At 28.6% G+C, this 23,098-nt stretch overlaps 2 protein-coding genes across 6 annotated transcripts; one reads left to right on the plus strand and one right to left on the minus strand.

Annotated features, from left to right (window-relative positions):
- Positions 1-4,076: 4,076 nt before the first annotated feature.
- On the minus strand, positions 4,077-9,111 carry LOC119602909 (endophilin-A). 5 transcript variants are annotated; one of them, XM_037954712.1, is made up of 3 exons: positions 8,862-9,111; positions 7,405-8,752; positions 4,077-5,031 (listed from the first exon to the last, which is right to left on the minus strand). In XM_037954712.1, exon 2 carries the CDS (start codon positions 8,715-8,717, stop codon positions 7,602-7,604), a length of 1,116 nt encoding a protein of 371 aa, XP_037810640.1. In that variant the 5' UTR covers positions 8,718-8,752; positions 8,862-9,111; the 3' UTR covers positions 4,077-5,031; positions 7,405-7,601. The 5 variants fall into 5 exon arrangements, with proteins under 5 accessions (XP_037810640.1, XP_037810637.1, XP_037810636.1 ...); XM_037954709.1 differs by having other exon boundaries at positions 7,390-8,752; positions 8,831-9,111; XM_037954708.1 differs by having other exon boundaries at positions 4,435-5,031; positions 8,831-9,111.
- A 3,895-nt stretch (positions 9,112-13,006) lies between these two features.
- LOC119602924 lies at positions 13,007-13,923 on the plus strand. The gene is made up of 2 exons (XM_037954731.1): positions 13,007-13,136; positions 13,438-13,923. The coding sequence occupies exons 1-2, from the start codon at positions 13,089-13,091 to the stop codon at positions 13,786-13,788; spliced, it is 399 nt and encodes a 132-aa protein (XP_037810659.1). The 5' UTR covers positions 13,007-13,088; the 3' UTR covers positions 13,789-13,923.
- Positions 13,924-23,098: the final 9,175 nt, after the last annotated feature.

Consider the following 23,098-nt stretch of genomic DNA (forward strand, 5'->3'; position numbering starts at 1 on the left):
ATGAAAATTGTCTTCTTAGTCATCATTATTCATCTCGGCTAAGCTTTAGAGTTGTAAGAATCCTAATTGTTGCTATTTCCTTGAATATTTTAATATAAAATCAATAATGAAAATCACTCACAAGATTTTTAAAAATATTAGTTGTGTTACATTGATGTTTCATTTTTATACACAAAAAGGAAATTACGGTTTGTTGTAAATGTAAAGTTTTAAGGTTATAATCAATGATTAATCAATAAATATTTTTGATTGAAAAAAAAAAAAATAAATAAATAAATATATGTATGTACATATCGAGGGACTATAGGCATTCAATCTTTGATGTTTATGAAAATGAGATTTTTTTGTTAAAATATTTGAAAAAAATCTGTGATATAATTTTATAAAAAAAATGTTTTTGGCAATTTCGTGGGAAAAATTTTAAAAATAAATTATATGAGGGCTACAGATGTGATTCTAAAATAATATTGTAGAACAACAAATTTACCAACTGTTCCCATTAAAACTTGTGATGTATAAGTTAGAGACTTCTGAATATAGTCATTCGATATGTGTATTTAATATTACATAATTTATTTTAATAGATGGGTTCTGGAATGCTCGTGAGTCCTATTTCCGCTAAAGACTTTGGTCCGGACGCTGTTTCACCGGTCTTATGGTCATCGTTTGCTGCTCGGTAAATAATTTTGTTTATTATATGTAAAAAATGTTAACAAAATTATATAATATGATTTTAATAAACCTTGAAAAATTTTATTAAAAGAATTTTGCGATAAGTTTTTTTTTAAGTTTTTAAAAATTTCTCAACTTTCGTAATATGTATAACACCGGGCAACAGTCATTTTCACATATGAAAAAAACTATGTGTACAGGAAACTGTGGACCATTTGTATTAACTCTGTGTACTCAGTTTCTCATAATCAGCACTTACGCCCCTGTAAAAGGACCTTAAAGTTTAAAGGACATACGATTTCAAAAGAAATTCCAAATTTATATAAAAAATTTGGTATAATTATTAATATCAAATGAGAATCTCTGCTACAAAATAATATTATTTATTTCAATTCATCAAGTTTAAAAAAGAAATGGAAACTGAAAGAAAATTTGTCAGAAAAACATTTTTAAAAATTTTGATTTCGAAAATGAGACCTTTTTTTAATTTTAATATCTTTTTAGATTTTTTGTTCAAGTGAGTCAAGTAAATAATATAGATAGAATGTACAGATTCCAAGCTTTCATTTGATACCAATATTAGCATATTACAACATATAAAAATATTTAAAATATTTGTTTGAAATTGTAAGTCCTTGGTGCTTTGAAGTCCTTTTATAAGGACATAAGAGCTGATTATCAAAAACGGAGTATGCAGAATTGCTAAAAATGGACTCTAGTTTTACATGCATATCAACTTTTCTATGTGTGAACATTTTTTTCAAATTTGTTACAGGGTGTAATAATTTGGCCTTAAATAAAACAAAAATTATTTTATTAATTATAATATAGATATTATTTTAAAAGTTATAAAATTTATTAGAACACTTTGTCAAATTTTTAAATATCTATAAAAATCTTCATTTTCATGTTTGCCAAATTTCAATCTACTTAGTTCAAAATTCTGTTACAAACTGAATTTTGAACTAAGTTCAAAATTCTTTAGAAAGCATGTTAAATAAAGAAAAATTAATAACATTAACCTTCCAAAGTCGCTCCAAAAACTATGACACCATACCCTTGTCGGTGTCACATATCACGACAATCCCGCATTGTTTATCTAATTATATTAATACATCGAATCATGAATCTATAATACGGACGTTTCTCCTTTACAATGAAAAAAATAATAACTAAAATTTGTCTCACAGAATAACGCAAGATTATGGGAAGATTAATTTAATCATTTTATATTTTCTTTGATATTAATATCATGATCGCTTTTACATCCCTTTTTCCAAAAATCATTAAGATAAAAAATATATATGTCTTAAAAATATAAAATTGTAGCTTAATTGTAATAAAATAAATACAAAATATTCACCAACATATATAACTATAACTATAGCAAAATATTCATAAAAAAAATAATAAGAATATGTACGAATGTATACACGGGCATGGCCGACCATATAATGCCCTACACAAGTGAGTATGTTAAAAATGTGGATTCTTTTTTTATTAATAAAGCATTTGGTTTGTTTTTACCTTAATTCGGAAATATTTTTAAAATTTTTTGACAAAAAAAATATTTTCTATAAAAGAGTTTATATAGCGGGTAAGGGTAAATATGGCCCTATCCTTATAAATTTTGGTAGAGGAATTTACGTGCAGCAACTAATTATTTTAGTGTGTTACAAACATCAGAACAAATACATAAGAAATTCCTCTATATAGTGGTGTAGGGTGTAAAAATAGTAAAATCCAGCATACAAATACATAAATTATTATAAACAATGATGTATGAATACATACATATAATGTAAAGTATGTATGTATGTAAATAAATCCGCATGGTACTCTCTCAGTCACATTTTTTTTAAACCAGTGTCAATGTCAAAATAGGATAAAAAACCATTTCCTAACGAAAGAAAAATGAGTCGAAAAATTGACGACTGAAGGAAAATATTGAACAAATCTAGTGTAACAATGAATGAATGAATGAAAAATATACGCCCACAATATAACAACGTGCTTTTTTCTATTTGTTTTATACTACGCATAATTGTAACGTTTGTTAGTTTAAGAGAAGGGAAGAGGAGATTTTTAAAAATTATAGAGGGTGGTTGTAAAGGATGAAAGAGAGAGAGCATGAATAAGGAATAAAATACTTCATATTAAAGAAACCATAAAAAACTTTTATAGATAAAAGTATAAGCAAAAATAAGTAGGAAATGGTTTATGAAGAAAGGACCAAAAAAAAAAAAAAAATAAAAATCTTAAAAGGATGCTAAAGAGGTCACAACTATTTATCTGATGTTTTTTTTAACCCTTACTATTAAAGAAGGATGCTGACGCAATATTTGATGTAAAAAAAAACATTGAAATTAACAAAATGAACATTTATTATGAAACATGTTTGGAAATTATAATAAAATATCTTAAATAAGATAAAATAAATAACCAACATCCAAGTTTAGTTTAATTAATTTAAAAACGAAAACTTGTTAATATTTTTTTTGTTGGTGTTAGTTTGTTAAATAAATATGTATTAATATAATATAAAATTGTTTATAAATGATATAAACGATTATTAGCACTTGTTTAGGGGAATTTAGAAATCTTTAAAATTCTTTGGTTAATAGCAAGAATGTTTTATTGATAACCAGATGACTTATTGTTGTAGTAGTGAAAGAAATTCATTCTATCACGAACGTGTCGAACTAGTTTCTCTAGTCTAGTCTCTGTAAGATACAAAATATTTGAAAAATCTTGAAAATTTTTTATTTGTTAAAAATTATATAAAAAGTGTTCCCAATTCAGATTCCAAAAAAAATGTAGTTTCTCAGTGTTAGCCGTCGAACGGTTACATCAGAGAAAATAAATCTGATAAACCTTTTGTAATCCAAACAAACGAAGATCTCTCTTTCTGTGGAATGAAACAATGGCAAATTTGTACTCTATACTGAAGCATACATACATATTTCGTAAAACCGAAAACAGTTACCAATAAGAAACTTGGAATAAATCTTACGTTTTTGCTAATACAGTTTTATGAAATGAAATTTGATTATTTTTTAATTACGAATTAAAATTAAAAGTTAGGCAGGGAAATCGTTTCAAATTTCCCTTAAAGAAGCTTCGAAGCTGTTATTTCTGAGTATTGTGTTTTTATGTAGTTTTAAGTAATTATATTTTATGTAATTTTGTTTTTATAATAATATAATTTATTTGTTTTTGTATTATTAATAAATATAACTGTGGTATTTTTTTTTTTGCAAATTACAATTATTATTGTTTTGAGTTCATTTTATTTTTAAATTTCAAAAAATAAAAGGACAAAAAAATCATTTTCTTTCAAATGTTAATAATACAATTTTTGTTTTTTAATAGTAGTTAATTAATATACGAGTATGTATATAGAGGCTTAATAGTTAAGGATAATCCTTGCCGAAACTCTGTTTAATATCTTTCCTTGGTTTTAAATATTTTTTTTTTTTTTCATTTTTTTGTTAATTATGTTTTTTTCATTGTTTTGTTTTATTTTATAAATATTATTGTTTTTGTTTTACTTGTTTAAATAGGTAGGTAAGTATGTATGTAAGTAAGTATATATAATATATATATTTATAATTAGTAGGGGGTGTATAATATAATTAATATATTCCAACATGAGACAGCATTTTTTTGTTATTTTAATTTTTATAGATAAATCGGTTGTTATTAATTTCTTTAATTATTGTTAATTGTTGTTGTTACAAAATAATGGTTAATTGTAATTTCTATAACCATTATATGGATGTCTTTTTTAATTGTTTTTTTTTTTACTAGCTTTTTTCCCATTTATTTTAGGATCCCTTTTCCATTAACTATATATTGAATTCATACCGTGGTATTTTTTTATTTAACAAAAAACTCATTTAAAGAGTTTTTTTTATTTCAGTTAATTTTTTATTTGTTATAATCATAATAATAAATATAGTTTAATAAATATACATGTATATAATTTAGTTTCTTATTATTTTTTCTTTTGTATTAATTTATTTTTAGCCTTATTAATTATAATATAAGTATATTGTATAATTTAAATATAATAATAAATAACAAAATTAAACAACACACATTTATAATAAAGTTAGAGGGAGGAGAGTATAGAATTTCTTTTACGTTTTATGTTTTAATTTGTTATTAAAAAAATAATTATCTATATTTTACTTTTTAAACAAGCAGTTCTAAAATATTTATTTATATATCTAGCAGTTTATTTTGTATCTATCTAATAAATAAATTTTGATTTTAGATACTAATAAAAATAAAATGTTTGATAAATAAAAGAAAAATTTGATGACATGTTTATGGCAATTAAAGGCAAAACGATTGCTAAAATAAAAAGATAAGAAAAAAAAAAAAAAAATAAATAATATTACAAAATTAAAGAAACACAAATCAAGAGTTATTTAATTATAAAACAAACATAAAAATTATATACATTTTAATAAGGAAAATTCATAATAATACTGGTTTACTGGCAAAATTTTTGGAGATAATTTATATTTAAAAAAACTTATTAAAAAACAGTTTATAACCTTTTTTTTGGCAAAATAGTACTGAAAAGTCCAGACATTGAATGAAATTGACGTAATGTAGGTACAAGTTTACGTCTCAGATTGAAAAAATCCCTAGCATTTTAATATCTTAAAACTGTACAATTGTACTAAATTAAACACTTCAATTAAAGCCAATTATATGCTTTAGTTCCTGCTACCGAATTATAAACACATATTTTTAAAATTTGTATTTTTCTCATGTGAATGTCGATAGAAGAAGTTTAAATAATAAATTTGTACAGTAAATCAGTCTCTAATATATTTATAATATTTCTCTAAAAATAAAACAAAATATTTTGTGGCCAAGTTAAAATAATATAAAAATGATTCATAATTTTATTAGAGGTGTTTTGCCCCAGCATTATATGTGATAAATAATATTTTTTAAAATACTGTTTCAGCAAGTACTTGCTGATAAAAACTTTAAAAAACTTTAAATTAACTTCAATAAAACCAACAAAAGCTTTATGTAATAATAATCATGATGATAATAATATTAATAACTCTAATTTTAAAAATGTTTATTGTCAAAAGGATCTAAATAACACATTAAATCCCTAGGGTATTATTAAGACATAAAATATTATGTAAAAAATAAATATAAAAAGAAAACTACATAGAACTAAAGAAATTGACCCACTTAGTCTTGTCAATTTGTCACTAACTTTCCGTGTGATGTTAGTTATCCTTAGAGAATATATTTTAATAAATCAATTTGCTGTTGGCAACTTTTCAAATTTATAAGCATGTGTACCTTTTGTGTTTACAGAAACACACCAACAATTTTAAAGGATTTTTATTTGATTTTTTTTTCTTTTTAAAATATTTATAAATTTAGCGTATAAAACTGCTTGTTTTTAAAGTAAAAAATAAATAACGAGCACAAAAATACAGATAATAATTAACATTAAAAAGATTTTCTTTGATTTTTTTATATATAAAGATCAAGGACATTTAAATAGTTATATAATGTAATCATAAATCTTTTAAGTTCTTTCAAAAGTTCTTAAGAAGTGGAAAAAATAATCGTTTTCTTAATGGTTTTATTTGTTTTTCTTTTACATAGGATAAAGTTGTCATACATTTAATTAAGATTTAAATGGAGGGTTAGAGGTATTTTTATAATTGTTATTTCATTGAAGCTGACCTTTAGTTATGTGGCATGTGCTAAAATATATTTTGCAATTGCATATTAACATACAAACTTTGCATTTACAATAAGCATCAAAGATGGAATAAAGAAACAATGTAAAATCTTGTAAATTTACAAGTTTATATCCAAAATTAATAACAACATTTCAGAGAATAAAAGATTCTTTTAATAAAACATACATAATTTTTGTATTGAAAAGTATAAACATATATATATTCACTTTTTTCTATAAATATACTAGACAACTGATCAAACAAGAAACTCTTTGAAAAGCAAATTCTTCAAATACATATATATACCATAACTAAATGTGTGACGCATTTTTGCAGGGATAATAAAATCACACATCAAATGTTTTATTATCAAGGACTTTTACTCTATGGTAATTAGCATCAATGTCAAAGATTTGTCAATATGACAACTTATACGTAGTAAAATCTAGTGTTAAATGTAGACAAAAAAAAAAAAACACCTGTTAATTATAATTATAATAAATAAAAAAAAGAGTAAATATGACAAGGGAGAGTATGTTTAAAAAATACTAGGAAAATTTTATTTGTATTAACAAAAAAGTAATAATACATTTTTGTTTATTATAAATAGAAAATTTCTATAAAAAAATAAAGTAAAAGAATTATATTATTTTATATCAATATATGCATTATTTTGCTTTTTTTAATTTCCTTTGTAATTGAAGCATTATTTTTCATTTGGATAGTTTAAATTTTTATTTTTAATTATTTCCTTTTACTAAATTTTGTTGGTTTAGTTTTCTTTTCCTTTAAAATTTTATTAGTTTTTAATTTTTCATTTAATTTGTGTTTTTTTTTTCTTGTTGGTTTTGTAGATAAATTGTAATTAACATTTAAATTGTAAAATTTAATTTTAATTTATATTAAAATTAGTAAATTAGTTATTGTTTGCCAATTTTGTTTTATGTTTGTTTCATAGACATCGAAAATAAAATTACATACATACGTTTAATAAACTCACTTTTTCTTTCAACGGTTAACTTTTAGCTTAAAAAAATCGTCTACATCTTTCGTGCATCATACTTCTGTCCATCCAACCATCTAACTGTCGATTGAACAATCTGTGTTTAATTTTTTAATCTTTAAAATAATCAGCCTCCTGGTTATTTTTTGTAGTTGTTGCAGCTATGTCGTTTTGAGAGAAGAAAAGTTGACAATTTAATTGCCATTGGGTAGTGGAACCACCACCTGCACATACGATTGTGGGAAATAGCCAGTGCGACCGTTGAGTGAGCCCTCAAACCAATTGTCGTCGACGCGATTCAGCAGAGTGATAATTTCATTTTCTTTAAAGCCCAACTCGCCGGGGTTTTGCGGCTCGAAATCGTACAAAGCCTGGCAATAGGGCTGCATCTGCTGGCGTGACGGTGTAGTGGCCATCGATTTAGCAGGCGAACGCATGGGCGATGGCAGCGGAGACGCACCAGTCACCCTGTGATGGGCTGGTGTGCCCGAGCTCTCCGTGTCATTGCCCATACCATCCAAATTCAAATCGAGTAGGGATTTGGGCACAAACTCCGGCTTGGGACGCGACTCGGCTTCTTCACGCTTCTCAGCTAACGTCTCCTGAAGGCCACGCAGAACATCTGCGCATTGCGAGTGGAATTCGTAGAGAGCCTCGGCGAAAGTGCAGAGTTGCGAAACTTGCTCGGTATCATTCTCGAGCAAGTTGAACATGCCCATTTGGGCAAGATGCAACGATTCCTCGAACTTTTCCTCGGCCCCACGTATTTCATCATCTTTTGCCTTCTGGCGACGTTTGCAATCGAAGTCGAGTCGTCGTCCTTGCAACTTCTTGCGATGGTGCATGACCTCCTTGAGGTCTTTCATTTGCAGATGGTGAAGTGGCTCCAAAAAGTTTTGCTTAATATTGTCATCCAACGAGTACTTAACATCAGCCATTTGACGCAGCGCTTCGCCAAACTCAACTAGCGCTTGCGCAAAAACACTATTGTCTTCACCCAACTTTTTGCCGTAAGTCAACATACAATCAGCCAAAAGACCTTCGGGCTGAGGATACGTATTCGATTTTGCTTGGCCAGACAATTTCGAAATACCCTTGACGGCTGCCATCTTCGCTCTGGCCGTGGGATTTGGCTGAAGAAATTCTTTCGTCTTCACCTGCAACTCCTCCACCAGTTCGACGGTTACATCTGTCTTGCGTTCCATCTCCATGAAATCGACATCCAACCGGGTGCCCTCGGCACCACCCATTTTCTCTGTTACATACTGATTGGCTTTGTTAATTTGTTTCTTTAATCCAGCAAAGGCCATTTTGTCCTCTCAACTCTTTATGACTCTAGATGTTTCTGAAAATTTTGGTAAAAGCCAAACTGGACTTTGTGAACTTTCTCTAATACACAAACCCAAAGAATACAAACACTCACACGAAAATTACAATATAAAAAAATCAATCACCTCCTCCTCTTGAGATTTTTTTTTTTTGAAAATTGACTATTTTTTTGCAATTAATTTTTTCTATAAATTTTTCTTATTGTGCAAATTACGACTGTTTCCTGTTAAGTCTTTTCGGTAAATAATTAAATTTTTTCTTTTGATTTTTCTAACGTTTTCAAATTTTTGCACAACTTTTCAGCTCCTGAACACTTTTTTTCGTTTTATCGTCGTGTATGGCAAATCGATATTTTTCTTCTACTAAAGTCAGTGCCTAGAGACCTGCGTCGACCAAAATTAATAACGGCGGTTGTGACTAATAATATTGAAGGCGGCATTAAATCGCTTGTTATATTTGAAAAAAATAAACTTTATTTTAACGGTAAAATTAAAAGTTACGATTTATTTATTTATTTATTTTTTATCTAGTTACACATTTTAAAAATGTAACGTTAACGGAAATTAGGATTATTTCGTTAACGGTATGTAGGCTTTGGTATTTCAATGCTGAAAAGTGATAACTGCAGCCAACCTTGATTACTACTTATGAAACATTTTATGAAAATTTAAGAAAAGTGGTCATAAATTTTACGCATTTCCAATTGTTATCATACACTTTTGAATTCAATGACGTCATTTTGGGTATTTCGACTAGGTTTCTATATTTGAAATATAACATATTTTTTATATATTATATTTTTAATTTAAAATATTTTTTATATCAACTTTTTAACTTCTTTTTCTATGTTTATGTTAAAAATAAAATGTAAATTAATAAATTGCAAAAAGTTGAAAATTTCGACCACTGTCATTAGCGGATCTTAAATTTTATCGGCGGCTACGTTACTTTGGTCTTTTGACGAATCGGCACAGGCCTCTGGTTACTATAGAGCTTCTTCTTACTATACAATTTTCTACAATCATTTTTTCATTCTTCTTTGTATTCTCTTTAAATTTTTACATTTTCTGCACAAACGCAAACAATACGTTGCCAGATTTTTGACGTTATAAATGTCAAGTTGAAGGCTACTACTGTCTGTGTGGGGGTGTTTTCTTTTTCATCTTTTGGTCCATTTGCTTATACTGTGTATAACTACATAAGAGAATGGGAGTGGGGGATATTATATATAGAATATTTTTATACAAATTAATTAAAATGCTTAAAGTGATATACTTCAATTAAGAAACATATAATAAGCTATAGTATTTTATATAGTTAAATAAATCGACAAAACAATATATATAAACTAATGTGTGGCATCACTTAAGTAATTTTTTTGTGATTTGCGAAAAATCAATAACATTAAATTAGGCGGTAAAAAGTCTATTATGGGTATTTATTTGGTTCTCTTTTTATTTCTAAAAATTAGTTAAGTTATTTTTGAACATATCCTAAATTTTTTTTCTATATTATAACACGAAACGAAGAGTAATAGTTAATAATAATAATAAATACATATTGAAATATTTTTAAATTTAACGGTTTTTTTACATCGTACTGGCATCATTACACTTTATTTTTGGGGTGGTAATATAACGGTTTCACGAATTGCCAGATGAATTTAGATATTTTGTTTATACAATTTCTAAGGTATTAGGGACATTAAAGGGAATTTTAGTTTTATACTTATTATTGTTTTTGTATCAATAATACGGTGTGACAAAATTCCTAAAAGTAAACGTTGGTTGGTCTAGTAGTGTAGTTCATAACACCATATTTAAAATTTTATATATACCCTTAAAATCAGTAGTTTTTCCCAATAAAGGAATTTTGAATTATTTTCGGACTTAAAAATTTTGTATCTTAAATTTCTTTTACATTATGCGTTGTGTTGATGGTTGTAACACCCAAAAATATTAGTCCTACACCTTAAAGTATACCAATCGGCTCAGAATCACTTTCTCAGAATCTGTCTGCATGTCTACGTAAACCTTGTCCATTATTCCATTATTTCGCCTAGTCCCCATACAACCGTACCCCCCGAATAGGGTTTTTGAGCTCATAAATATGTTAAATGTTATTATATCTCTCCTAAAATAGCCAAAACTTAATTTTATGTCCAAATGGTACTACCAATTTTCGTAATGATCGGGATTTATTTGACCCCATACAAAGTCCCCTTCAGAAAATCACTTGAAGGTCGAAATTCACTTATAAACGCTAATATCACGATAAAATTCTACATAAATAACTTTAATGTAGACGTAAACCCCTAAACCAAAATTTATAAGGATAGGCCCACATCAACCCCCTGCCCCCATATAACCCTTCTTTCCGAAGTTGACTTTAACGATAATTACTGGGTTTAAAATATGAAATGTAAATGTAAAATATAGCGATGAAATGTAAAATATGTGTGTGTATAGGGGAACCTTCCGAAATATATTAAGCCAGTAATGACTTAAAAATACGAACCTACCCCCTATATAAAGTTTCTTTCCGAAATTGACTTAAGCGCTCATTACTGGGTTTAAAATATGAGTATAGCAATGGAATGTAAAATATGTATATAGGGGAACCTTCCGAAATACTTTTCATTTTACGGGATATACTTAGTTTTTGCAGGGTTATCAAAGTTTTCTATTATTATCTAAATTCGGCTCTTAAAAACTTCAGCTTATTTTAGGGTTTTGAAATACTTATAAATCTCTTTACAATGGAAAATTAAAGTAATCGCAGATCTTATGCAACCTATGTATAGTTCCCTCCGATAATTGATGAAATTGATGTGACGAGTTTATTAGTAGTTATGGCTAATTTTGCTTTTCATATTTCTAGAGTAGAGAAGTTGTTTTCGTAATTCATTTGCAACTTGCAACGTCATTTAGAAGAAATAACAGCTTCAAGAACATTCTATGGCGTCTTGCGTTACAACTTTAAAGGATATGCAGCTCAACATCTAAAGCTTTATAATCCAATTTTAAATTTATAATTTATTCCACTTTTTTGAATTTCTCACTGGAAATTTACACTAAGGTTAATACTATTAGATAGTAGGTCAGACACAAATTTTCAGCTCCATCGGTCAAGAACTGCCGGACTTAGAGGGGGTCAAAGTTGGACATTTTGGTCATACAGGGTTTTATTCCAATGAGTGTAACTTTTCACCTATTGGTCCTAGTAAAAATTGTCCAAAGGAGTTCAGATAGCTATTTCTTTATTCTTTCCAAAAAAAAAATTTAACGCAAGAATAATTTTTTTTCAATATTTGGCACTTAATTTTCCCCTATTTTTTTTCAAAATGGACTTTTTTGTTGTATTTTTTTGCTCAAAAGAAAGCTTTACTTTGTGGGATGTGAGTGGAATATATACATACATTTATAAAAAATATGTTAACTCCAAAAGCAAAGTTGTTGAGTAAAAATATTATTTTTTCACATATGCCCCTTGCATTCCACTAAGAGATCACAAAGCTCTTGAAGGAAATGTTCTAAGCTTGAGTAAAAAAAATACAACAAAAACGTCCATTATGAAAGAATAGGGGAAAATTCAGGGCAAAATATTGAAAAAAAATTATTCTTGAACCTTCAAAGAGGTTGTATAAGCTTTCTTTTAACCTAAACAAAAAAAGGAAAAAAGCGCCCATTTTGAAAAAAAAAAAATTAACAAAAATTTTAAAAAATTAAAAAAAATTGGAAAGAATGAAGAAATAGCTATCTGAACTCCTTTGGACAATTTTTGCTAGAACCAATAGGTAAAAAGTTACACTGATTTGAATAAAAACCTGTATGAACAAAATGTCCAACTTTGACCCCCTCTGACACCGGCTGTTCTTGACCGATTGGCCTACTATCCCACAGTACTAAACTTGGTGCAAATTTCATCCAAATCGGAAGACATCGATTTTTAGGTAATTATTTAAGGCATTTCTACTTCAAATATTCTTTAACGTCAGATTCATGATATTAGTCATCTGAATAAATATATGCGTAAACTTTACATTAGATCTGTAAATACCTTTAACAGTTTTATAGAAAAACAAGATAAAATATCACAAATTAAGCTAAAAAGGAAACAACATCGTAAAAAATGCATACCAGGGCAAATATTTATATTTTTTATTTACCGGTGCGTAGACACTATTGAACAAAACAAGATAAGATCCATGGAAAAATACAGTACATACTAGATCTGGCAATAACTATAAAAACAATGTATATTAAAACTGTAATTATTAGTTATTTTACGAACATTAAACGACAAATTACAGTAATCGGTTTAAAATTGTTATTGCAAATTAAAAAAAAAAAATGAAATTAACAATATTTCTAGTTATTTGTGCTCTGGGTTTCACTCAGGTAAAGAGTATTTTTTGGTTCAGTATATCAAAATGAAATTTTAATAAAGAATTTTAAAAATAAATTTTCTTGCGAGTTATTAAGGTCTATATTTAGTATCTCGGACAGAAAATTTATTTCACATTTTTATGAAATATGCACAAAAATTTTTAATTTTCAAAAAAAATGTCAGTCCTAGATACTGAATATGGGAGTTAGGAATAATATTATGTACGTATTCTTGAATACGGCCCTAAATCATATTTTCAGTTATTTTTCTGTTGAACTTTAATAATTTTAAACATTTTTATTATTATTTCAGGCTCAACTTAATTTGGGTTTAAATTTAGGTCCAAAAGCTGGTTTTGCTGGTTTATCACCCGGACAATTCTTTCAAAATATTGTATTACAATCTGAAGCTGAGAAGCTTTTAGTTAATCCCGATTTACCCGATGATTTGAGACAACGTGTTTTAGATTCAATGGCCAATGCTGAACAAGGTTTTAATAATTGCTCGACTGCCGTTACATTACCCTGGATGCAAATACGCTGTTCCGCTTTACAATTACAACGTTCAAAAAATGAATTAAAAGCTATTGAAAATGAGGCAACTGCTAGAGCTCAGGCTGCAGCAAATGCAGCTCCTGTAGAGACAGGCACTGCAATAATTTGATAATTTAATATTTTTTTTTCTCCGCACTTTAAAAATACGCAATATACTATATTGAACTTTGAACACGCCAAACTTTAAACGATTTTATTTTTTTAACTTAAGAAATTTTTATTAATAAACATTTTCAAAATTAAAGTGAAGTAGTATTTTTTAGTCGAGAATTCTTACGGATTAGGAAAATACTTCAACAATCATAACCATATTTGGGTCCCAGCAAATAGGGTCTATAAAAAATCTAAAAAGATTTTTTCTTTGAATACTTACATTTTTAATTGTCTGTCTATCTAAATCTAAACTTAATAGGAATTGCACATATTTTTGACAATAACAAATTAAAATTTTTTGGAAAACTCAATTAGATTTTTATTAAAAATTTAAAAATCCCCTAAAGGTTCTTTAAAATATGTTTCTTTAAATATCAACTATTTATTTAAAAATATGTATATGAACTTAAAATGACTGGCATTTGCAGTAATAACATGCGAAATAGTAATTAAAGCAATTTTTTCAAAAAAGGGGTTGTAACACCAATAATAGAACCACAATCAAGGAACTAGAAAACTGTTAACATAATGAGTAAGAAATTTTCAATTCACACTGGACTCTTAATAAATACATTTGATAAAATAATAAAAGAACAAATAACAAGTAAGAGTGTTATATTCGGCTATGCCGAATCTTATATACCCACCATCAAACCTCGTTTGACTCGCATGAAACTTACTTATGTCGAATTTCATCTATATACTCGTATATTTAGGCCAGTTATAAGCGTTAAAGAAATTTTATGAAGGGGACCTTCTATAGGGGGGTAGGGTCAATTATGGGTCGATCCTCATAAATTTTGTAGATAGAATTTGGTTCGTATTAAATTTATTTGTATCGAATTTCATAGCTACACTCGTATTTTTAAACCATTAATGAGCGTTGCAGTCATTTTCTGAAGGGGACCTTATATGGGGGGTCAATCATGGACCGATCCTCATACAATTTTTTAGATAGATTTTGACTCGTATGAAACTAACTTATGTCGAATTTCATCTATATACTAGTATTTTTAAGCCAGTAATGAGTGTTAAAGCCATTTTCTGAAGGGGACCTTATATGGGGGGTACGGTCAATTATGGACCGATCCTCATAAAATCTTGTATAGTGATTTTGGATCATAAGAAACTTACTTATGTCGAATTTCATCGCTATATTCGTATTTTTAAACAAGTTATAGCTCTTAAAGCTGCTTTTCGAGGGGCCACTTGTATGGGGGCTATCCGAAAACGTGGACCGATATTGCCCATTTTCAATACCAAACAAACCTTACCTATAAGAAATATTTATACGAAATTTCAAATCTCCTCTAGCTCTTTCCATTCGTACTCTATCGTGTTTTCAACAGACAGACAGACAGACGGACGGACGACGGACAGACATGGCTAGATCGTCTTAGAATTTAATGAAGACCCAGAATATATATACTTTTGTGGGTCTATGACCAATATTTCGATGTGTTAAAAACGGAATGACAAAATCAATATACCCCACATCTTTTTTGATGGTGGGTATAAAAATGTCGGGCAAGGACGACCATATCATACCCTACACCAATGAGTAAGTCAAAAATGTGGATTATTTTTTAATAACAAAGCATTTAAGTTGTTGTTTACTTTAATTCCGAAATATTTGAAGAATTTTTTGACAAATAAAGTGATTTTATGAAATGGGGTTAAGTTTGTTTGGTTATATGGACAAGGGTAAATATGGGCCTATTGTTATACATTTGTGTACAATGATTTCTGTTTAGTTAGTTTGAAAGGAGGATGCATACACATGCATCAAATCCGAAGAAATACACCTAGGCCTCTATCGTTCATATTGTGCGCTCATTTACGCTTCTCAGGTGAGAATCGAACCCAACACCACCGTTCTACCAGACTAGAACACTAACCATCAACCTAACGGAGGCCATTTAAGTTACATAGGGTGAAATGAGATCGGATCATTACGAAAATCGGCAGTATCTTACATAAAACTAAGTTATTATGTAATTATGAGCTCAAAAGCGCTTTCGGGGGGTACGATCCTGTGATGAGCTAAAACTTATTTTTTCGAATTTTTCAACAATGTTATTAATATTAGTCTTTTCAGATACTACGAAAAGACGAAATTTTTTATGCTACAAACATCACATCGAACCAAAATATCCTCTCCAATATGATGTTGTAGAGTAAACCCAAAAAAAAAAAAAAATTGCAACACACGCGTTAAAGTTTATTTAGGACAACGACAACATTAAAATGTCCATAAAACTATGTACAAATGCATTTGAACTGCAAAAATGTTAGTTAATATAATAAACATAATAACTTAAATGTACTTACATATTCACGCTCATTTCTTTTGAACTGAAAAAATATAACGCACACGTGTAAATTGGAAAAATAAGTAGAAAAGTGCATTTCCACTCCTTTACATATACTTTTTGTTCTTTTGTGTTATTTGTGTGTAGAAATAAGAAAATTTTATAATTATATATTTCTTTTTCTTTCCGTTTCCTTTCGCAAAGTGTCAAGTGTGGTAAAATGGCTTGACGCCTCTGAGCTTTTATTAAAAATAACAGAAAAATAAAATAAATAAATATAAGTTTAAATGTTTAAGGTTAGGTTAGCAACCTTAATTTAAGTTAAATCGTTTTTGAGCTTTAAAAATGTAATGCCAAGATAAAAAATTGAGTATTATGAGTTCCTAGTAAAAACATCATTAGATTGAGTTATAAAAGAACAAACTTTTAAGCAGAGTAAGTAATTTTTGCACTCGTGAATATTATCTTATTTATTTCTCTCGTTATACAGCTCATTTCACGAGAATTATTTTTAAACTCGCGAGAAGTATTTTTATTTCAACTCTTAATTTTTTATGTTTACTTCATGAGCGATATCAATGTATTTTGATTTTTTAATTCATCTCACGAGAGATATCAAAAGGAATAGAATTTGAGCAAAACTCACATACAAAAGATGTGTGCGGCAAAACCGGATTTACGGCGGTGTAAAAAACAAAAAATTGATGAAAAAAAGTGCATGTGTGTGAGGTTGTAAAAAAAGAAAAAAGATGAGCGTGTGTGTGTGCATGCTTGTGCGAAGAAATATGTTTTTGACTTTATATACAATATTATAAAACTCCCGATAAATTCATTTGTACTCGTTTCATAAGAGAAAAGTATTTTCCGCTTATTATTTATTTATTTTTTAAACTCAGGAGAAAAAAATATATATTCACAATAAAGTAAATAATTTATTTCGCTCGAATTAATATCTCTCTAGAGAGAAATCAATTAGAACGTTCTCCTTACTCTGCTTTTAAGCTTTTAAAAATATATCAAGATCTAATCTATGCCGAATCTTATATACATACCCGCCATCAAATCAAATGTCGTAAAAATAAAGTTTATTTCCGGAAGGTGGACTTAGGCTGATGTCAGAGTGGGCGCTACAAGCGATGCGAAGCTTTGCGCTACAAACCTTTCCTTGTGTTTTTCTATGTGTCATGTCAGAGAGAAAGCGAAGCTTGATGCGAGAAAACACAAGCAAAAGCCTTAGATGATGAAATTTTCGGAATAGTTCCTTCAATAAGGGATTGTATCAATTAGGGAACAAGCTCTCCAGAATAAAAGTTATTATTTTTTTGAATTCTATCATAAGCTAAACTTTTAAAATTATTTATTTACTTTAAACCGGTTTTCTGTAACAGTGCTTATTAGGATCAATTTAGTACTGAACGTCAAAATATTTGGTATAGATCTCGGTTAGTATAAAATTTGTTTATGTAAACTTATCGATGCTTGCTTTTTTAAGTGTTCTATGAGCTTTAAACTCTTCTTCGGAAGGACACGACGGACATGGAAAAATCGACACAGAAATTGATTCTGGGACGGTTGGTATACTTTAAGTAGAATGTTGAAGCTATATTTCTAGGCGTTACAAACATCAGTAAAAACGGCTTTTACTGATATTTTTAAGGGGATTATTTTAAAAGAGGTCGAATGGGCCAGTTAAGAATTGACTGTATTTTTAAGCCAGTTATGATTTAAAAGTTGGAGGTGGATTTTATATGACTTTATATGGTATTTGGTGTCAAATATAATCTGATAAATTACGGTTCTGCGTACATAAGACTAACATACATATGTATGACACTTTATTTAGTGTTAGTTGCATAACCAACTGATTTATGACATTTTAAAATATAGCTTCTATGGGGGCTAGGTGAAATTGTGTACCAATATTGCCAATTTTTAATACCACGCAATCATTGAACCAATATTTATAGAAAATTTTAACCTTCTAACTCGACCAGTTTGGAAACTAACTTGATTTTGATAGACGAACGGATGGTTATAGCTAGATCGCCTTAGAATCGAATAAAGACCCTCAATATACATACATATGTCTATCCTTGACTAAATCAACATACTATCCATATTTTATATGAGTATAATACTGAAAGAAATTTACAAGAATTTTTGGGACAACCTAAAAGAACAAGGCTCCAGCAGATTTTCCGCTGTTTTGTCAACAGATTATCATATTTCATACATACAAATAATCCACTTAAACTTTCCTGAATTCATCTATGCTGTCACCTTGAATAGATTCACCCTGATGCACCCACATTTAAAAAAATCAAAAAAGAAAAGTTATAACATGTCATAATAAGTATTGCAATAAAATTACTAAACGTAAAAAAAAATTATCAAAGTTTTCTGTGACTTTTTTAGTTTCTGATATGTACAAAAAAAACTAATGAATTATTCTGTGAACTTATGAAAAATTATAATTGCATTTTTGAAATTGTTCATAAAATATGAAAAGCATTTATTACAATGTATGTATGTAGTATGAATGCATAAGTAGGTTGCTGGAATAAATCCTCTTTTAAACTTCTTTTTTTTTCTCGGCAGTAAGATACTAGTGCATATAATTACAGGGGAAGGATAGAAAATGAATAGTTATGATGTAAAATATCTAGTGACAAAATGTATTCAATATGTATAGTACTAGTAGCCAATGTATTTTCCTTCATAAGATATTTGTAGTTTTTAGACAATTTTTTAGAGAGGTTTCCTAATGAACAGGCAAGCGGCGAGATACGCATAGAAACTAGCTTAACCACCATCAATACATAACAGTTTATTTAAAATTTGCGTTTCAAAACTCAGATTAAGTTCACACCTATCAAATATTTAAGGAAAAAATGCTAACCACTATTTTTTAGATGTTTTTTCGATTTTGCGTAATTATTTTAATTGCAAATATGTCGAAACTAATAATAAAAACATTCTAAGGTGATAACTTCAAAGATATAATATGTTGGATTAAATCAATTTTCTTAAACTTTTTGATAGGAGTAAATGCACCTTAACTTATTTGAAAAAAAAAAAAAAAATAAACCAGTAAATCAATTTAAAAAACTCTGCAGTTTGAAAAAATAATAATTGAAGTTTTATATTTGGGATACTTCCCATATATGTTTGCTAAAGCTAATTTATATATATTGGCATTCACTAAAGTTATTTGACACCCTCACATTTAAAATTTCAGTAATTTCAGAACTGACATTTATAAAAAAAGAATTTTTCTATTTTACTATTTATTTCTGGTACAAAAATTAAAATTAAACAATTAAGTACATAAAATGTTAAAGTTAATAGTGACTATAGCTATAGTCTTAGTTAGTTATAGTCTAGTCTATTAGTCTAGTCTATAGTCTAGTCTATAGTTAGTTAGTCTAGCTATGTCTAGTCTATAGTCTAGTCTATAGTCTAGTCTATAGTTAGTCTATAGTCTAGTCTATGTCTCGTTAAGTATAGTCTATAGTCTAGTAATAGTCAGTCTATAGTCTAGTCTATAGTCTAGGTTCATAGTCTAGGTCTATAGTCTAGTCTATAGTCTAGTCTATATCTGCTATAGTCTAGTCTATAGTCTAGTCTATAGTCTAGCTATAGTCTAGTCTATAGTTAGTCTATAGTATGTCTATAGTCTAGTCTATAGTCTAGTTATAGTCTAGTCTATAGTCTAGTCTATAGTCTAGTCTATAGTCTAGTCTATAGTCTAGTCTATAGTCTAGTCTATAGTCTAGTCTATAGTCTAGTCTATAGTCTAGTCTATAGTCTAGTCTATAGTCTAGTCTATAGTCTAGTCTATAGTCTAGTCTATAGTCTAGTCTATAGTCTAGTCTATAGTCTAGTCTATAGTCTAGTCTATAGTCTAGTCTATAGTCTAGTCTATAGTCTAGTCTATAGTCTAGTCTATAGTCTAGTCTATAGTCTAGTCTATAGTCTAGTCTATAGTCTAGTCTATAGTCTAGTCTATAGTCTAGTCTATAGTCTAGTCTATAGTCTAGTCTATAGTCTAGTCTATAGTCTAGTCTATAGTCTAGTCTATAGTCTAGTCTATAGTCTAGTCTATAGTCTAGTCTATAGTCTAGTCTATAGTCTAGTCTATAGTCTAGTCTATAGTCTAGTCTATAGTCTAGTCTATAGTCTAGTCTATAGTCTAGTCTATAGTCTAGTCTATAGTAGTCTATAGTCTATAGTCTAGTCTATAGTCTAGTCTATAGTCTAGTCTATAGTCTAGTCTATAGTCTAGTCTATAGTCTAGTCTATAGTCTAGTCTATAGTCTAGTCTATAGTCTAGTCTATAGTCTAGTCTATAGTCTAGTCTATAGTCTAGTCTATAGTCTAGTCTATAGTCTAGCCTATTATTTTTTTATTTCTCTCGAGTTCAGTACAGTAATATGCTTCTATTCAGAAATATTCCCACATGAGATTCTTAAAAATGCTGTTCCTCGGAAGTATCTTATACAGCGGTTCCCACCGTTTTTACTTCGCAGACCCCTTGAGGAATTTATTTAATTTCACGGACCCCCATACATATTTTGATATCTTATTGTTATAAATAACACTGTGATACAAAAGTGAAGAAAAATAAAATGCAGGCGTTCTCATATACCAATTCTATTTCGTTATAGTCCATAGAGTACGAATATATTTTTAGTTTTCCCCTATCACTTCGTTAACTTACTTTTTAAGAGCAAAAGATGCGAAAAAGAGCCATTTTTGAAGTTTTAAATTTGAAAAATCATAAGTTTAGTAGTTTTCATCCGATTTTCAAATCCGATATTTTTTTTAATGATACAAGTGTCTTTTAATCCAAAAAAAGAAATCCAAAATTTATGGTCAAATGTCTGAGTTACGGTCGTTTAATTAAAAAAACTCACACTTTTTTAAAAAAATTTTCATTTTCATCATGCTCTACTTTGACCATGAGGCAGTGAGTTCATCTTTTATTACTTTCCTGAAGAATCACATAAAGGAAGGTTTCTAAAACTTGTTATTTCATAAAAACTGGATGATTTATGCCAATTTTTCTAATAGCATGTTTCTCGAATTTTTGGTTTTCTTCATACAAATTAATTTTTGTTTAAATTGTTTATAAACATTTTTTAAACTTGTTACAAAGAAAACCAGAAACATGAACGTTTTTGTATGGAAGAAATATGCTATATTTTTATAAAACTTAGCACAACTCATAACCTTTTTCATCGATTATCATAAATTGACCATCATTGGAAACCCAACTTAATGTGCCTTTTTTCAAATGAAATAAAAGCTAAAGTTACTGCTTCATGGCCAACGTAGAGCAGTATGAAAATTAAAAATTGTGAAAAAAGTGTGAGTTTTTTTACTTAAATGGCCGTAACCAAGACATTAATCATAAATTTTGGATTTATTTTTTTGGGTTGAAAGACAACACTTGTATCTTTAAAACAAAATATCCAATTTGAAAATCGGTTGCAAACTACCAAACATATATTTTTTTTAAAGTTAAAACTTCAAAAATAGCTCTTTTTCACAACTTTTGCTCTTAAAAAGGAACTAAACGAAGTGATCGGGAAAAATTAAAAATAAATTCCTACTCTATGGACTATAACGAAATGGAATTGGTATATGAGAACCCCTGCATTTTTTTGCTGTATCACTGTGTAATTGTTCGTCCGAAAATTGTCTTAGTCCTGGTCCATAAACCCTATAAAATATTCCGGTACATTGAGAACATTTAGTATTTCGGAGATGTTTTCAATTTCATGGTTTTAAATATAGAATGACTTCTAACATGATGTTTAATTTTATGATCGTGAGAGCTTTCATGTTCATTTCTCGTCAAGGTAGAGAAAAGGTTTCTTTAACAAGTATTGTCGACATGTGCTTAAAGAGTCATGTTTCTAATTTTTTTTGCGATTGAATAGGAGTGAGCTGAGTATGTAAGCTAAGTTTTCGGGAAAATATGTGAAAGTTAGACTTCTTCGATGTTGTTGCGGAATGCGTTACCCACATAAAATATGACCTGAACTCTTTGCGAATGTACTGTGAATTTGGATCTTAAATTTGAATTTTAAAATACCTACGAATTATTTTACTGCGTGGTTTTGACTATTTACGCAAAACGCTATGAATTTTCTGATGTTGATTTAATAATATTGGACAACAAAATGAAGTTAAAATCTGTGTATCACGTTGGAATGGAATATTTATATTTAAAATTAACTAGATTAACACTTTTGCTTACAATTTAAAAAAATATTATGAAATGTGACCTAACTTCATATTCCGGGATACCAGTATCAGTATTTAATTCTAAGGCAAATCATTATCCGTCTGCTATAAAAACATTTATTTCGATACATATACATATATTTATAAAAATTACAAATCAAGTAATACTTTACTTTATAAAAGTGAAACAATAAATTTGTAGCGCCTAGCTTCATCCTGATAAACGACCGAAACAATAAAATTCAAAGAGTCACCAACAAATCTGGGATTATTGAATAAAAATTGTGTATTTTAGTATTTATGAAAAATTTGGAGATATTTTTAATATTTTGTAACATATAGAGAATATTTTTTATTCATGATTTTTTTCGTTCGTCTTCGCGGACCCCCTAGGATTTTGCTACGGACCACTAGGGGTCCGCGGACCCCCTTTTGGGAACCGTTGGTCTAGTCTATAGTCTAGTCTATAGTCTAGTCTATAGTCTAGTCTATAGTCTAGTCTATAGTCTAGTCTATAGTCTAGTCTATAGTCAAGTCTATAGTCTAGTCTATAGTCTAGTCTATAGTCTAGTCTATAGTCTAGTCTATAGTCTAGTCTATAGTCTAGTCTAGTCTAGTCTATAGTCTAGTCTATAGTCTAGTCTATAGTCAAGTCTATAGTCAAGTCTATAGTCTAGTGTATGGTCTAACCTATAGTCTAGT

The sequence above is a fragment of the Lucilia sericata genome, unplaced genomic scaffold, assembly GCF_015586225.1.
Source record: "Lucilia sericata isolate MDLA Ls3-8-SP2 unplaced genomic scaffold, ASM1558622v1 Contig000264F_arrow, whole genome shotgun sequence".
Taxonomy (NCBI): Eukaryota; Metazoa; Arthropoda; class Insecta; order Diptera; family Calliphoridae; genus Lucilia; species Lucilia sericata.